The sequence below is a fragment of the Cervus canadensis genome, chromosome 21, assembly GCF_019320065.1.
Source record: "Cervus canadensis isolate Bull #8, Minnesota chromosome 21, ASM1932006v1, whole genome shotgun sequence".
Classification (NCBI taxonomy): Eukaryota; Metazoa; Chordata; class Mammalia; order Artiodactyla; family Cervidae; genus Cervus; species Cervus canadensis.
The window spans coordinates 2,921,344-2,939,485 of record NC_057406.1 but is presented as its reverse complement, the minus strand read 5'-3'; the positions used below and the strand labels follow the sequence as shown (position 1 = coordinate 2,939,485).

At 50.0% G+C, this 18,142-nt stretch overlaps 1 protein-coding gene across 2 annotated transcripts in view; it reads left to right on the top strand.

Moving 5' to 3' along the window:
• TBC1D22A (TBC1 domain family member 22A) overlaps window positions 1-18,142 on the top strand; it is a 259,325-nt gene that overhangs the window by 70,399 nt on the left and 170,784 nt on the right. For both annotated transcript variants that reach the window (XM_043439879.1, XM_043439878.1), the window contains one exon: window positions 17,285-17,355. In XM_043439879.1, coding sequence (XP_043295814.1) covers window positions 17,285-17,355 — 71 coding nt within the window. The remainder of the gene's footprint in view (window positions 1-17,284; window positions 17,356-18,142) is intronic.

The following is an 18,142-nucleotide window of genomic DNA, read 5'->3' as shown; positions in this document are numbered from 1 at the left end:
AGCGAGGCCCCACTGACCTGGAAGACCGTCTACGTGCCTGGCGCCAGGGCCGCTCCACTGGGCAGCTGCTTCCCCAGCAGCCTTCCAGGCTGGGGGCGGCACTGCGAGGGGCCGCTAAGGCCCAGAGCTTAGCAGCCAAGTGTCTGAAGAAAGCCAGAGGCTAGAGGGGGCTGGTCCGCCCCTTGCTGAGCATTCTTCTGTGTTTTCAGACTTCTTTTCCCTCTTCCCACTTTCATCCTTGTTTCTCTTTCTCTGTTCATTGATTCTTTGATGCTCTATCCACACTCCGCCTCCAGCCCTGGTCACATAAGCACACATCCAGTGTGCTTATGGTGGGGCAGGGATGGTTAGGGTTTGCTCTAGACCGAACGTGTGTGTTCCTCAAATTCACATCGTCGCTAATATTTTATTTTGTGTTCTATTTTGGTGATGGCCATTCTGACAGATGTGAGATGATATCTCATTGTGGTTTTGATTTGCGCTTCTCTGATGATCAACAGCATTGAGCGTCTTTTCAGGTGCCTGTTGGCCGTCTGCATTTCCTCTTTGGAGGTCTTCTGCCCACGTTTAGAAAATGATCGTATGTGTTTGTTTATTTTTGGTTGTCCTGGGTCTTCGTTGCTGCGGGGGCTTTCCCTAGCTGCGGCGATCGGGGGCTACTCTCTGGTTGCAGTGCTTGACCTGCTCATTGCGGTGGCTTCTCTGGCTGCCGAGCACGGCTCTGGGACGTGTGGGCCTCAGCAGGTCCCGCACGTGGGCCTAGCGCTAGCAGCCCCCGAGCTCTGGGGCACGGCTCAGTCCTTGTGGGGCACGGGCTTGTCAGAATGCGCGTCTCTTGCGCTAACCAGTGGGTTCTTTACTGCTGAGCTGCCAGGGACGCCCCTGGCCGTTTTTTTTTTTTTCCTGGCGATTTTTTGAGTCGAGTTGTGTGAGCTCTTTGTATGTTTTGGACATTAGTCCCTTATCAGTCGTATCATTTGCAAATGCTTTTTCACGTTCAGTAGGTTGTCTTTTCCTTTGGCAGTGGCTTCCTTTACTGTGCACAAGCTTTTACGTTTAATTAGGTCACAGTTGTTTATTTTTGCTTTCATTTTCTTTGCTTTAGGCGACAGATCAAAAAAAAAATATTGCTGTGATTTATGTAAAAAAAAGTGTTCTGCCTGTGTTTCTCCTCTGGGAGTTTTATGGTTCACTTTTACATTAGGTCTTCAGTCCTTTTTGGGTTTATTTTTGTATGTGGTGTTAGAGAATGTTCCAATTCCGTTCTTTTACATGTAGCTGTCCAGTTTTCCCAGACTCACTTGTTAAAGGACCGTCTTTTCTCCACTGTATAGTCTTGCCTCCTTCATCGTAGATTGATTGGCTGTAAGTCTGTAGGTTTATTGCTGGGCTCTTTATCCTGTCCCATTGATCTGTGTGTCTGTTTTTCTGCCAGTGCCACACTGTTTTGATTCTTGTAGCTTTGTGGTATAGTCTGAAGTCAGCGAGGGTGATTCCTCCAGCTTTGTTTTTCTTTCTCAAGATCGTTTCGGCTATTTGGGGTCTTTTGTGTTTTCACAGAAATTTTAAATTTATTTGATCTACTTCTGTGAAAAATGTCATTGGTATTTTGATAGAGATTTCATTGAATCTGTAGATTGCCTTGGGTGTGCTCATATTAACAGTGTTAATTCTCAACCCAAGAACAAACTGTGTCTTTCTGTTTGTTTTGTCTTCTGTTTATTTCATTGGTGTCTTATAGCTTTCTGAGTACACATCTTTTGCTTCCTTAGGTAGGTTTATTTGTAGGTGTTTTATTTTGAGGTAACGGTAAGTGGGATTGTTTCCTTAATTTCTCTTTCTGATAGCTTGCTTTAGAATATAGAAGTACAGCAGATTTCTCTGAATTAATTTTGTATCCTCCAACTTTAGCAGCTTCATTGATGAGCTCTAGTAGTTTTCTGGCGGCAGCTTTAGGATTTTCTACGTATAGTATTGTGTCACCTGCAAACAGTGAGTTACTTCTTCCTTTCCAGTGTGGATTCCTTTTATTTCTTTCTCTTCTCTGAGTGCTGTGGCTAGGACTGAGCAGAAGTGGCGAGAGTGGGCTTGCCAGCCTTGTTCCTGACCTTAAAGGATGTGCTCTCAGCTTTTCACCACTGAGCGTGGTGTTCGCTGTGGGTTTGTCACGTGTGATGGCCCAGCTCTCTTGATCCCCGTCCCATTTCTCTTCTCCTTCACTAGGCTGACTCCTCCTCTCCGCTTCCTCTTTAAGTCACAGTTGTGACTCTGTGATTATCCCTTTTCCTCAGGGTCACATTTGCGGGTCATTGTCAAGTCTTTGCTCCGTGTCTTGATATCTAGTTATTGCCGAAGCTTGTCTGTTCTTGTTCCGTCAGAATGTTCCTGTGCCGCCTGCTTCCTTCTTCCTTTTCTGTCTTTGATGGGTCTGCCCTTGCACAGACCTTTCTTATTCCTACTCATCACTGAAGGAGCCTCCAACTAGTCTCCTTGGGTCCCTCTTCCCTCTAATACGTCCCGTGTACTAGCAGGGGGTGAGCCAAACCGAAGCACCGCTTTCTCCTCGGCTTTAGCAGCTCCCTGCTGCTTTCAGGATGGAGATCAGACTCCTGGTATTTAAGGCCTTTCATAACCGGCCTCTTAATGACTTGCTCATCCTTCTACTCCTTCCAGACATAGGAACTCCTAATGCTGGACTGTTGATGGTTAATCTTTACTTAATACTTGTGAATTGTGAAGACTAACATGTGTACTAAAATATAAAATATGCTGATGGCATGACAGATCGCAGTGTAGTAACTATTCTAGTAGGTAAATGATAGCAATGAACAGTCATTCACATTTTCTTCTGTGTCTGGAAGGTGTCTTTCTGCGTTTCTGCTTTGGTCTCAGTGTCCCAGGAAGCCTCTTATCCTGGGTCCACACAGAGCACCCAAGGAGCACAGGTCCGTCACAGGCCCAGGCGCTGGTTTACTCCTGTGTCCTGGTATAATTAGTAATTATGCCCCCCAGTACCTACTTCAGACAGTATACCCTATGGCCACCCTACCTGTATGTAGTGGAGAGCGTGGGTTCCAATGTGTGAAGTGATGGGCCCACAGCTGCAGCTCCTTAGGCCTGCCCAGAGCCCTGATTTCCTGCCCATCTCCCTTGGCAGGTGTGGGGTTTCAGATTGTCAGGTACCTCGTCTGTGCAGCCATGATGCCAGGAGTTGGGGTACAGGGTTGTGGTAAGACACGGCCCCTGGTGGGCACAGAGAGACCTGGAACCCCACACCGCTCGTGGTGGGAGCGGAGGTGTGCCCTGGAGAAGGACAGGCTGATCGCTTTGGCGGGCTGGAAGTGGGTGGTGCAGGCTGGGAGCCAGGGAGGCGGTTCTGTGGGTGCCAGGGGACGGCGGGGGCGACCCCAGGACAGGTGGCGTCCCGGGTGGGGCGCCCTGGTGGCGCTGGGATGGGGACGCCAGCGGCTGTGCCACATGCTGCGGGCCCGTCGGCGGGAGCGTGGATGGTCAGTTCTCGAGCGTCCCTGGGGCTTCCTGCCTCGTTGCCACCCAGCCCCCTTCTGTGCGTTTACACTTGGAGTTACATGAGGGGCCTGTGGGATCATGTTGCTTTGCCTTTTGTGATTACACTGCACACTTGGCTAAAATTAATTGAGCTTATCTCTGACAAGGCTGTCTGCAGCCTTCCTGCGGGCTGGATCAGCTTCCTGTCTGCCAGGTCCGTCCGTCCTGCGTGGGAGCTAGGGGCTGGCCTGCTGGCCTTCGGGGTCACAGCGGGGAGGGGCTCCCTCGGGAGAGCTGGGCACCGGCGCCTCTCTGCTCTGCACTCCCGGGGGTGTTTGGTCCCCGGGGGTGTTTCTCGAGTGGCAGATGCTGAGCACGCGCAGGAGGGCAGGAACCAGGGGAGGTCGTGATGACCTCGGGGTCCTAGCCAGACGCAGAAATGAGGCAGAAGGCGCTCTCAGGGGCCGTTGTGTGGCTGCCCTGTTGACCTTCAGACATTGCAGCATCAGAATGATGTTACTCGCTGACCCCTTAGCAGACTCCGCCTGTTGACAAGCGGAGCAGCGGCTGCCAGGGAGTTATCAGCAAACACCGCCGCCCCGGAGGGCGCGCGGCTCTGCGTGCGAATATGTATGTCTTAACGCAGAAGTGGTGGGAGGTCGAGGGTCTGTCTTCATCGAGTCCTTCTGGGAAGCAAAGAAGTGAAGCTCAAGCTCCTAATTTGCTTGAAAGGGTTTAGATATTTAACACGAAATAGCAGTAGCCTTTCCTTTAATTAAATGCCACGTGGCACTGGCCGGCGGATCAATGGTATTGAAGGGAAAGCGGTGTAATTAGACCTTGTGAAGTGATAACGGACGACTGGGCTCCGTGTCGGGGAGGCGGTGCGGGGGGCTGGTCACAGGATGTGTGGGAGACCGTACGTGCTCTTCCCCGCCATAGACTTGGGGCACCAGAGCTCTCCCCGAACATCCTGGGGGTACTTCTGGATTTCCTGTTAGTAACAAACAGATGTACCGCTCATCCACTCAGTTCCCTCTTATCAGATATTTAGATCCTGTCTCTTTTGTTAACATATCAGTAACATTGTGGTCACCATTTTTATGCACAAATATTTGGTTGCCTTCTGGAATATCTCTTTGGGACAGATTCCCGGAAATGAAATGGCTAGCCCAGAGGGTGCGAGTGTTTTCAGCGAGGCTGGGATGTGAGCTGGAGGCGTCCGTCCCCCGTGACATCTCGTCTCAGAACCGTCTTCAGCCCTGGTGCCTGGTGCAGAGGGAAGCGTTGCCTGGGTTCCTGTGGCTCCCTGGGCACCTGCCCAGGGCTCCGTGGGCGTCGCTGGGTCGTGGCGTCCTCGGAGTGGGTGCCTCTGCCTCGTGTCCGTCTGCAGGCCTCTCCACAAACACGCCCGGAGCACATAGCCTATGTCTGGTTTTTAGCTGCTGTAGTGAAGCCTGGGCATCCCTGGTGGGGTGTGCATCGCTCTCCCATGGTCCTGCTGTCTAGGGGGCGGGGGCTCTTCCAAGTCCTCGCCCCATGCAGCGCCGTTCAGCCTCCTCAGTTCTGATCAAATCTCTGCGTGCCGAGGTCCATCATTATGTTCCCTGTAACAAAGGACCCGCTCCCCCAGACCTGCCTGCCTTGGGAGACAGTTGGGGTTATAAATAGCCTTTCAGAAATGCCTTAGCCAGAACTTCTGGAAAATGTCTCTGTTGAGATATAACGCCTATGCCAGACAGTTCACCGTTTAAGTGTCTAACGCAGTGGTTTTCTGTACGTTTGTCAGGTTGTGTGGCTGTATACTGCAGTCTGTTTCAGAGCTCAAAGAGAAAGCCCTGAGCCTGTTGGCAGTCACTCCCTGCTCGAAGCCCTACGCACCCGCTAGTCTCCTTCTGTCTCGGGGGATGTCCCTGTTCTGGACATTTCATATGATGGAATCTTACACCAGGTAGCCTTTTGAGAATGGCTTCTTTCACTGAGCGTAATGCTTTCAAGGTTCATCCATGTTGAGTGTCTACCCTGGAGTCCTTGTTTGGGCCAAACAATCTTCCATGGTGTGAGTAGGCCACATGTTATTTATCCATTCATCTGTTGGTGTTTAGAGTGTTTACTCTTTTTGGCTGTTCCAAGCGACACTGCCGTGAACACTCACATACCTACAGGTTTTTATGTGGACCTGTTTTCATGTCTGTGGGTGTATGCCTGGGAGCGGAATTGCTGAGTCAGGAGGTAACCCTTGACCTTTTTAAGGAACTGTCGGCCTGTTTTCCAAAGGCGCTGGGGCATTTTACTTTCCCCTCTAGAGGATGGCTCCCGTTTTTCTTTTCTCTCTTTTTAAATTTTGTTGGAGTAGCTGGTTTGCAATGTCGTCTCCGTTTCGGGCGTACAGCACAGTGTGTCGGCTGTGCATACACATGCATGCGTTCTTTTCTAGGTTTTTGGTCATCCTCGTGGGCACAGAGTGGCATCTTGTTGTGATTTCATTTTCCCTGATGGCTAATGATTTTGAGCATCATTTCACATGCTTATTGGCCATTTGTATACCTCTTTGAAGAAATAGCTATTAAGATCCTTTGGCCTGATTTTAATTGGGTTATTGGTCTTTTTAAATTTGATATCCAAGACTCTTGACACTTAATAGTGTCCATTTTTTTCTAGTCGACTGCCGTGAGGCCCAGCAGGAAGGCTGGCTTTGGCTGGTCCGGCTGCTTCCTGTGGCAGTTGGTGGCGGGGTGGTGGGGGGCGGGGGCGGGAGCTTTCCAGGTGGGAGGGTGGGGAAAATTGGGACACCTACCATGGGAGGCAGAGCTGTTTTCCTGGCATTGCCGACAAAGCGACTTCTGTTTTAATAGGACTGGTTTTTCCCACTATGAACAAATTGGGTATATTCACGGAGGTAAATTATAATAAAAAAGAGAAAAAGGACAGGAGGAGGAAAGAAGAATCCTGCTTTTGTGATTCAAGCAAGTAACTGAGTTACAGACTAGCAAAATCAAGCAACACAAGAGCAAATAGCAGGGGAAAAAAATAAGATTGCCGGATGGATTCCTTTTTAATGTGGATATGCACAGTCCTGCATTCCCTCCTGATGATGACACAGCCAGCTTCCTCCAGTCAATAAAATGCTTCCTGGAAATCTGCTGTAAAGCGTGTGAGGGAGGCATTTCCTAGCACCTGCGGCTCGCGCTGTGTGGTCGCTTTCTGGTGTGTGTGGCCGTGAACGGGGTCACAGCGCGGGCACGAGGGGCAGCTGGGTGTGAGGCCTGGTTCCCTTCGTGGGGATGTCGCTGCTGTGGGCAGCACTTTTTGGTGGAGGGACGTTTGAAAACAGGTAATAAGCTTCATTTTTAAGAATATGGTATATCTCACGTAGAGTGACTTAGCAGTTAATTGTAGCAGTTTGTACAATAAAATGCATCTCTGTCTTAATTTTTTCATCCTTTTGAAACCGTTCATCTTCCCGGGTCTTGAGATGCAGTGAGGCAGCCTGAGTTTGGACCTCCGTTGGCCTCGCCGTGTGTTTTCTGTCTGTGGCTTCAGGACTTCATGTCTGTGAGCAGAGGAATTGGCAGGAAGCCCTGGGGCCCTCTCCTCATCTTCTTCAGGATGCTCAGGGCCCTGTGAGCGAGCTGCCCAGCTCCTCTCGTGTGGTCACCGAATCCCTTTCTGGTGACGTTGCAGCCCCAGGCGAGGGGCCAACCCCTCTTGCGGGGCCCCTGGGCGAGGCCAGCGGCGCCCCTGCTCTGTGCTCAGGGCAGGGGGCCGGTGGAGGGTAGACCCACCGCTCGGAGCCCCTCAAGGCCCAGGAGTCTGTATCTACCCCGCATCTCCCCTGTGATTCCGGTCCTGCTTGGGTTTCATCACAGCCCTGTCAGTCAGGTTAGGTCATCTCACGCAGAACAGAAGCTGCGCTGTCCTTCCTGTGGTCAGCTCCACCCTCGTCCCTCAGGGCGTTCTCTCATGGCCCCACCTGGGCCCCTGCCCCCAGCCTGCAGCCCTTGGTCCACATGCTCCCTTGAGGAAGGCCTTTCCCTCTGTCTGTCTGTCTGTCTGTCTGTCTGGTGGACTCACCCCACCTTTCAGGGTCCCTGTATGGGCTCGCTGTGCAGAACCTTTTCTGGTGCGGAGTCTGGACTGGACAGGACTCGCCTCGGGTCCTGAGTCCGGCTGCCTTTTCACACCCGCACTCTCCCCTCTCCCGGTTCAGCTCTCTGCCCCTGGAGGAAGGTTTGTCCCTCTCTGCCGGTTCTGAGGCCTCTAAATGCACATGCCTTCCCTGCCTGAAGGAAAACCCTTTAGATAATAGACAAAAATTACAGCCAGGAAAGTTATTTTGCACAACTTTTATGATGTTAATTGCAGCAATTAAAGGTCATCAAGCTTGGAGTCCCAGAACGCTGGGAGAAGCTGCCAGGCAGTGGGGCGTCCTGGCCTCTCACCTCCTCCTCTTGCTGCCAGAGGAGCTGGGAGACAGCCTCACCATCCCTCGGGGCCCTGCACAGCCACCCTCCCGGAGGATTCTTCAGCGGCCTCACGAGGCCTCGAAAACACGAGGCTGCGAAAACAGCTCCCCTCCCAGCTCTGTCTCCTGATTTGCCGAAGGCCACGCAGGAAGGCCTTTTCATACTGTTCATGGGGTGCTCAGATAGCTCAGTTGGCAAAGAATCTGCCTACAATGCAGGAGACCCCCAGTTTGATTCCTGGGTGGGGAAGATCCGCTGGAGAAGGGACAGGCTGCCCACTCCAGTGTTCTGGCCTGGAGAATTCCGCAGACTGTACAGTTCATGGGGTCGCAAAGAGTCAGACACGACCGAGAGACTTTAACTTCACTTTCATGGGGTTCTCAGACCATCTGACCTGCCTCCTGAGAAATCTGTATTTCTCAGGAAATCAGGTCAGGAAGCAACTGTTAGAACTGGACATGGAACAACAGACTGGTTCCAAATTGGGAAAGAAGTATGTCAAGTCTGTATATTGTCACCCTGCTTATTTGACTTATGCAGAGTACATCATGTGAAATGTGGGGTTGGATGAAGCACAAACTGGAATCAACATTGCTGGGAGAAATATCAGTAACCTCAGATATGCAGGTGACACCACCCTAATGGCAGAAAGCAAAGAACTAAAGAGCCTCTTGATGAAAGTGAAAGAGGAGAGTGAAAGAGTTGGCTTAAAACTTAACATTCAGAAAACTAAGATCATGACATCTAGTCCCATCACTTCATGGCAAATAGATGGGGAAACAATGGAAACAGTGACAGACTTTACTTTTTTGGGCTCCCAAATCACTGCAGATGGTGACTGCAGCCATGAAATTAAAAGACGCTTGCTCCTGGGAGGAAAAGTTAGGACCAACCTAGACAGCATGTTAAATAGCAGAGACATTCATTACTTTACCAACAAAGTTCCGTCTAGTCAAGGCTATGGTTTTTCCAGTAGTCATGTATGGATGTGAGAGTTGGAATATAAAGAAAGCTGAGCGCTGAAGAATAGATGCTTTTGAACTGTGGTGTTGGAGAAGGCTCTTGAGAGTCCCTTGGACTGCAAGGAGATCCAACCAGTCCATCCTAAAGGAAATCAGTCCTGAATATTCATTGGAAGGACTGATGTTGAAACTGAAACTCCCAATGCTTTGGCCACCTGATGCGAAGAAGTGTCTCCTTTGAAAAGACCCTGATGCTGGAAAAGATTGAAGGTGGGAGGAGAAGGGGATGACAGAGGATGAGACGGTTGGATGGCATCACGGACTCAATGGACATGAGTTTGAGTAAACTCCAGGAGTTGGTGATGGACAGGGAGGCCTGGAGTGCTGAAGTCCATGGGGTCGCAAAGAGTCGGACACGACTGAGTGACTGAACTGAACTGAACTGTGGTGATGGGATTTCCCAGGCAATGGAGTGGGTTGCCATTTCCTTCTCCAGGGGATCTTCCCGACCCGGGGTTCGAATCCGTGTCTCCTGCGTAGCTCTTTACCATTTGAGCCACCAGGGAAGGCCTTGCACTGCGCTGAGTCAGCTCCTCCTCTCTCAATAGTGTTCCATCATCCAGATTTGTGTCCACATTTCTTCAGTTCAGTTCCGTTCAGTCACTCAGTCGTGTCGGAGTCTGCGACCTCATGGACTGCTACGTGCCAGGCCTCCCTGTCCATCGCCAACTCCTGGAGCTTGCTCAGACTCATGTCCATTGAGTCGGTGATGCCATCCAACCATCTCATCCTCAACCATGTCATCCTCTGAACCGGCTGCGGCCCGGGGTGAGCGCAGGCGAGACGGGCTTCTCACGGCAGCGGGACTGGAGAAGCGGGGGCCGGGTGACCCCTCCTCCTGGGCTCACCACGGCCTTGGCCACGCGCACACGGCCCATGCGCGGCCCCACCATGGGCTTGGCGCACACACACAGCGCATGCGTGGCCCCACTTGCCAGAGGCCCGGCGGGCCCAGCGGGACCCTGCCCCGACTCGGACCGCAGGCGTTTCTTGCCTGCTGTCACCCGCTGCTGGATGCCCTCATCCTTGTTTATGACACTGCTCCTTTCCCGTTGTGTTGATGAGGGCGGGGTGGGGGCGGGCAGAGGTAAAGCTGCCAGGTTGCGGCATGGCTTCCAGGTGCCTCTCAAGCAGCAGCGCCCTGGGATGCCCCTGGAGTCCCCTCCTTCAGAGAGGAGGCCGCCTCTGCTCGGCGTCCCGCCTCCCCTGTGCACCTTCCTTGCGTGGCTTCCCTGAATGCAGTTAGACTTCCTCCCTGCTTGCAGCGAGCCCCTGGAGGGTCGGAATGGGTCTAATCGTACTCTCTGAGGCTTCTTCAGAGTTGATCGTTTTTCACGGACTGGATAAATCAATGTGTGTGATGGACTCAGAGCAGGGGGGGTGTGGAAGTGGCTTTGGCCCCAGGGGCAGCTTACACAGAGGGGCGCTCAATGTGCGCTGGTCAGAACGGGCTGATGGATGTGCCTTTCCCCAACCCTGGCTTTTAGGAGCCAGAGATATGCTTGTTCTGCAGGCCCTCTGAGGCTGGAGACAGCTCAGCTTCTGGATTAGATTCACGCAGGAGCCTAGGTGATCATAATACGCATGCATTTGTTCTGCGTTTTGGAAAGATTTAAAATTTTATTGTACTAAAGTGAATCAGGCTACAAACAAAATACTGTGGTGAAGAATCCACACGTGTAAAGTTTTTACTTTACACGTTTTAGTAAAGTATTAAAAAGTTTTCAGGTCTCATTAATTTATAATAGTATTTTATATTAATACAAAATATGTGTTCTTTCTTGTTTTAAAATTTTTTAAAACATTAATGCATTTTCACATTAATGCATTTCTTATTTTTGTTCAGTGTTTCTGCCAGATTTTAGTACTACCAAAGTTTTAAAAAATAAGACTTAAAACCAGTTCAAAAGAGTATTAGAAAAAAAATAAATTATGGATTAATTTTTCTATTATTCCTGGCTTTTCAGGGGGGAAAAAGGTGCTTATAATTAGGAGTTCTTTGCGTACACCATTCTGTGACAGATTTTGGTTCTGTCTCAGATGTGATTTTACATCCAGTTAGAACGAACGAGCCCCAGTGGCTGTGTGGTTTGGGGTCACGGAGAGAACTGTGTAATTACATCCGAAAGCATAGCAGAATCGTGTTCTTGCATTTGTATGTCACAATACTTTCCCGGATGTTGTTTCTTTGTTCCTTGCGAGGATTCTGTGACTCAAGCAAGGAAGATATTTTTGTTTTGTTACAAGTTTTAGAGGAAGGAACTGGGGCTCAGGAGAGACTTAGAGGACTGAGGGAGGCCTAGAGAGTCTCGCTGGCCACACTGGAACCCAAGTCTGCTGAATCCACCGCCCGTGTCTGTTGCCCTCCCCCTCTCTGCTAGGTCACGGAGCATCTGCAGTGTCAGGCTCCCAGGTGGGAATCCTACTGAGGAGGAAAGACACAGTACCGATGAGTGTGGAGTTGTGATACTGGTGTTGTTTTCAGAAAGACATTTCTGAACTTTATTCATACAAGTGTATGATTGTAGAAGATTTGCTATTCATTTCTCATTCATTTTCTGCTTATTAAAGTATTTCTTACATTTTAGTTTTCTCTCTTAGTGACTAGTGATTCTGCAGTCTTGATTCCAGGAAATATGGGGACAGAGAGCCGAAAGAAAAGCCAAACACAGGCTGTCACCGTAAAGACTCAGGCAGCTGAAATAAAAGGTGGAAAAAGATCTGCCAGGGACGTGCTACTCATAAAAAAGCTAATTTGCTTAATAATATCAGGAAAAAATAAACATCAGTACAAAGAGGGATGTTTCATAACAATAAGAGGTTCAACTCGTTAAGTAGAGATGTCTTGCCTAAATGTGTTTGTCAGAGTCATGGGTGTAACAGCTGTTCAGTTTTTACAAGCAGAGACAGTATACTTTTCTATGAATACATCACAATTTGTTAACATATCCGCCTGCTCACAGGTACCCAGGTTACTTACAAGCCTTCCCCCCGTGAAAAAGCTGCTATGAGGGTCCTTGTGGATACTGCATTGTGGGGTATGTTTCCAGTTCTATTAGGCAGATATGAAGTAGTGGAACCATTGGGTCATAGGGCAAATGCATGTTTAACTTTACTTAAAAAAAACCCTGCCATGCTGCTGCTGCTGCTGCTAAGTCGCGTCAGTTGTGTCCGACTCTGTGTGAGCCCATAGACGGCAGCCCACCAGGCTCCCCCGTCCCTGGGATTCTCCAGGCAAGAGGACTGGAGTGGGTTGCCATTTCCTTCTCCAAAGCATGAAAGTGAAAAGTGAAAGTGAAGTCGCTCAGTCGTGTCTGACTCTTAGCGACCCCATGGACTGCAGCCTACCAGGCTCCTCCATCCATGGGATTCTCCAGGCAAGAGTACTGGAGTGGGATGCCATATGGTTTTTCAAAGTGGTAGTACCCTTTTATACTGCCCACCCTTATTTTTTTTTTTCACCCTTATTTTTTAAATTGATACGCAGATACGAGTTTCCAACTGCCTCTTGCATCAGTTTTGTTAGGCCACATTTCTCAAGGAATATGTCCATTTCATGTAAGTTCTTGAATTTATTGGCATAAAGTTGTCAACAGGACCCATTTATTATCTCTTCGTGTCTGTAGAGCCTGTAGTGATGTTCCTTTCTCAAGTCTGACACTGGTAACTTGTGTCTTCTCTTTTTTCCCAGTGGTCAAGTCTAACTAAAAGTTTTTATTGACTTTTTTTTAAAGCAGTTTACTTATTTCCATGCTTCTTTTATTTCCCTTCTTTTATTTTAGATTTGTTTAAAATCCCTCATCTTTTCCTAGCTTCTTAAGGTAGAACCTTGTTGATTTGAACCTTTATTCTTTTCTGATTTAGGCTTTTAAGGGCGTATATTTCCCTCCAGGCATTGTTTTAGTTATATCATACACATATTGATATCTGTTATTATCATTCAGTTTGAAATATTTTCCAATTTTTTTCTTGTGATTTGTCTGATTTATGAGATATTTAGAAGTATGTTAGTAAAGTTCCAAATACTTGAGGATTTCCTGGGTATCACAGTAGGCTGATTTCTCATCTAAAGCATCTGGTCAGATAAACGTGATGCTGTTTTGATCTTTTGATACTTATCACCACTTGCTTGGGAAGCACATGTGGCCCACTTGGTGAATATGCCGTGTGTCCTTGAAAAGAATGTGTATTCTTCAGGTGGTGGACGCGGTGTCCTGCAGACCAGTTGGATCCAGTTTTTATCTCCCTTTACTCATTTTTAAATGCACCTGTTCTGTCAGTTACTCAGGGAGGGGCACTCAGGTCTCTGCCCACGATCAAAGTTGGTCTGTTCTGTCAGTGTTCGCTCCATGCATTATGAAGCCATGTTATTAGGTGCACACATTTAGGGAAGGTGTCTGTGCTTAATGAGTCTAACCTCTTATTGTTATGAAACATCCCTCTTTGTACTGATGTTTATTTTTTCTTGATATCATTAAGCAAATTAGCTTTTTTATGAGTAGCACGTCCCTGGCAGATCTTTTTCCAGCTTTTATTTCAGCTGCCTGAGTCTTTACGGTGACAGCCTGTGTTTGGGTTTTCTTTTGGCTCTCTGTCCCTGTATTTCTTGCAATCAGACTGCAGAATCACTAGTCTAAGAGAGAAAACTAAAATGTAAGAAATACGTTAATAAGCAGAAAATGAATGAGAAATAAACGCAAATCTTCTACAATCGTGCATTTGCTTTCTAAAAAGTAAAATTTGAAGATATCCTTATGTGAACACCAGTATCACAACTCCACACTCATCAGTACTGTGAGTCTTTCCTTCTCAGGAAGATTCCCACCTGGGAGGTTGACACTGCAGATGCTCCGTGACCTAAGGAGGCAGAGAGGGGTAGACGTGTCACTGGCGTGATCTAGCCCTCGTTTGGCTCCTCCTGCTTCTGTCTCCGAATTTCCTTTCTGGTCGCTGCCCTGCTCTCACTGCCACCATCCCGGCCACCACCACCTCCGCCTTGGGCTTCGAAAGGAGGCCCTTGCGTGGCGGTCTTGGGACCACTGGCCTCTCTGATCCGTTCTCCACCCTGTGGTCAAGACCGTGTGTGTCGGCTGTTCCCCCGGCCCAGAACGCTCCCTTTGAGGCCTGCTCTTCTCTCAGTGGGTCTCTGCGTCTCCGGGTCGCGTTCCAGCTCTCACGGCCTCCAAGAGACCTGCTAACGGGGTGCACCTTCCTCTCAGGACTTCACGGTGTTCTTCGCCTTGTGCTGTGAGCACTTACTCTGGTTGAGCTTTTACCTGTGCCCGCCCTTGGAGCGGGAGGTGAGCTCCCCGCCGGTGGGGTCTGCGTGACGGTCAGCCGTGTAGTGAAGTCCCTGCCCTGCTGGCCCCAGGGAAGTGCTCCTTAAATACTTGTTGGCATCCGTCAGTGACCTCCATGTTTTCCTGTTTCTTTACGTCTTCAAGTAACATCTTACAGATTTCTTCACATGGTATTTCTTTCTTGTGCGTTTCTTGTTAAGCTTGTGCCTGTAACCTTTTCCACTTCTTTTTTTGTCAGTAGAGACAAGCTATTGATTTTTTGACTCTCATATCTGCCTGTCTTGCTGAACTCAGAAGCTGGGGTTCCGCGTGTCTTGGGGTGCTGCCTGCCCATCTGCTGGCTTTGTCCTCAGGCTGGTGAGGGGCTGGGGGGCTGCTGACCCCCAGCCTGACATTTGGCACCACCTGCATTCAGAGGAAGCAGAGATCCAGAGATCAGAGATCCAGCAGATCCCCTGGGAGCCAGGAGAGGTGTCCTCAGGCGCGCTGGCGCCTCTGTGCTCTCTTCCCAGGGTTCAGATGGGGTCCCAGGCCCATGGCCAGACTGGGCACTGGTGAGGGTGTGGCTTCACCCCCGTGCCAACCATCCCAGCCTGAGTGTAGAGCAGGCGGGTGGGTTCCTGCCCCTGACCTGCTGGTGTGTGTGTGTGTGTGTGTGTGTGTGTGTGTGTAGGCGTGTGGGTTCCTGCCCGTGACCTGCTGCTGGGGTGTGTGTGTGTGTGTGTGTGTGTGTGTGTGTGTGTAGGCGTGTGGGTTCCTGCCCGTGACCTGCTGCTGGGGTGTGTGTGTGTGTGTGTGTGTGTGTGTAGGCGTGTGGGTTCCTGCCCGTGACCTGCTGCTGGGGGGTGTGTGTGTGTGTGTGTGTGTGTGTGTGTGTGTGTGTGTGTAGGCGTGTGGGTTCCTGCCCGTGACCTGCTGGGGTGTGTGTGTGGTCACTTTGCACAGTCAGGATTCTGCTGGAAAGGTGGAAGGGGCGGATGGGCCGGGGTTGAAAGGCCACACCTGACCCCTGTCAGAGCGGCCCTGGGACTTCTCCCATCCACATCCCGATGCTTGGATCAGGTTGAAAAATCTGCTGGTGTGGAGCGGCCTTTTCATTCCTGTAGTCATACTGATCTTGGACCATCAGTGGTGTTTCCGTCTGCTGAGGTTTGATTTTGGACCCTTCTGTCTGTGAGATCTGTCTGCCTGAACAGAAGCCTCCTTAGTAATGGGAGTCCATGGTGGGGGAGGACTCGGGGACATGCAGGCCCCTTGGTTCGCCTGCCTCCACGGCCGAGTCCCCTCACCTCTATGAGCCTGTTCCTCCGTCACCCAGTAGGACCGCAGCCCCAGCTAACTCACGCTGTCTGGAGGACCTCACACCTGAAAGCTCCCTTTCAGCATCAGAGTCAGAACTGTGTCTCACTGTATTGACTGAAGGCACCGTCTTGTGAGGGTCCTTCATGAGGAGAGAGGTTCAGAGGACATCAGTGGTGTAGGTTTCTCTAGGCTTTCTTCATAAACGATCCTCAGAAAGCCAGGCCCGTGCAGGCACCGAGACCCCGGGAACGTGGTTGGTAAACATCGCATTATTGCTGTTCGGATATTAGGTTCCTGCTTTTCATAATATCCTCAGGGAACTGGGGAAGATTTGATATTTTCTGAGATTGCCGTAAAATGCAAGTTATTGCTGGTGCTGTCGCCCAATTATTCTGTACTTATTTTACTTAGACTTTAGTAATTGGAAAAAGATTAGATGTCAGGACTTTGTATTTTGTTGATTCTATTACCAGAGTTCTTCTCTTTAATCATTTCCTTTATTCCTAGTATTAATCATTAGCTATGAGCTGTTAAGGGAAGAACTTAACTTAAAGGGAAGAAATAATTACTTCCGTTTCTATAGGACTGACTGCTAGGTACCTACAGATTGAAATGTGTTCTCTGGCCATTCGGGGCCTGCGATGGAAGCCCTCGAGGAGACCCCGAAGAGCAGAAAGAACTCGGGGCCCTGACTTACCCGCCTTCCCAGGCTGTGCCCTGACCTGCTCTTGTCCAGGCCCCTCTGTCCCTGCCAGCCCCCCACTCTGTGACCGTTCCCCAACCTTAGGTGTCTGTCAGGGCAGCTGTGACTTGTACTGTTGAAACTTGATTGTCCCCAGGGTGGGATGTGGCTACATCCTTAATCAGTGCTGTGTAGACACAAGCTTATCTCCACCAACTGCTGTCTTTCAAAACCCCTCCTGACTTGTAGAACAGACTTACGGACCTGGGCCAGGGAAGAAGGAGTGGGTGGGACGAATAGAAGGAGGAGCTGGAGGCGTATACACTGCCGCATTAAAACAGGCAACCTGTGGGGGTTTGCTGCAAGACTCAGGACTCACACCGAGCTCTGTAACCACCTTGAGGGGTCAGATGGGGTGGGAGGCGGGAGCGAGGTTCAAGATGGGGGGGACACACGTATACCTCTGGCTGACTCGTGTTGATGTGTGGCAGAGGCCAGCACAATATCGCGAAGCAACTATCCTTCAGTTAAAAATAGATAAATCTATTAAAAAAAAAATCTGTCCTAAGAAGCGCACCTCATGTAGGTCTTGTTAAAGAGTAAGTGGTGAGAGTGACAGGGGATGAAGGAAAGACGTGAGGTTGAGGGTGGGGTGCGGGGGTGGAGAGAGGGAAGTGGGTGAGTGGGAAGGAAGGAGGGGTGGAAGGAAACGTGTCCTCTGCACCCCACCTGTCCCTGTGGTTACTGGGACGCTTGGGCCGTGTTGAGCAAACATGTGCTAAGATCTAAATGCAAACAGGTCACGTTTAGCTCGGTTTGGATAGAGTGGTATCTTCTCCGGTGTGTTAAAAACAATCAGTATCTGAAATTGTTCTCATTCAGGTTCGTTCTGGTTTCATTTATGGGGCTCCTTCCCCGACTAGTAACTGGGGGAGGATGTCGCCCAAGGGGAAGCTTTGCCTGCCGTCTGTAACCCCCTTCTTCCCGTCTCTCTTGTGTTGGCAGAGGAGCTCAGGAGGCTAAGCTGGTCCGGGATCCCCAAGCCCGTCCGTGCCGTCACGTGGAAGCTGCTCTCAGTAAGCTGCCCCCTCTGCGCCCCCGCCCTGCGCCCCCTGCCCCAGCGCGCGTTGTCCTCCTGCGAGGACAGGCTCTCGCGGCCCGGCCGGGCCCCGAGCCCCACGCGCATCCCGCTCCACCTCGCGGATCCGGCTTCGGCCGGGGCTGCGACGGCATCGCCCACCCTTTGCTCAGCTTCAGGTTTGCTTTGCCAAGGCTGGCAGAAAACGAGGGTAAGTCATAACTTAGGACGGCTGTGTCCTTCTCCGATCTTATTATTTTTAAAATCTTTGTGGTATTTCCAAACCTGTGTTATAAAATGGGTTCCAGCGTAGAAGATTCTTTCAGCTCTGAGGACTCAAACAGGGAAATGTGTTTGAGGATCTTTTAAAAAGCATCAGTGGTGATGGTGTTGGACCTGTGTGTGTTTGTGTGACAGAGGCTGGGCCGTGGCTCCCTCACACCCAGTGGGGAGCAGCGTGTTCTGGGGGCTTCAGGAGAAGGTGGGAGCTGGTTCTTGCTGTGAGTCAATGTCAGAAGTGAGCTTGGCTCTGCCAATCATCTCGGAGTCGTTTCTAGACAGCTTTCTTCCCATTTCCTTTTTTTTTTTCCTTATTATTTTGGGAGCTAAGTCAATAGGGACCCCTAAGAGTTTACCCTAAATTGGGTCTGACTTTCAGTATTAAGAGACTCTTTCTTGCTAATGAGTTTTAATAAATTTGCAGCTTAGTACCTCGTAATCCTACATGCAGATGCAGCTCCAAACAGTGAATATTTATTGATCAAATATTCTCTTGCAATTAAAAT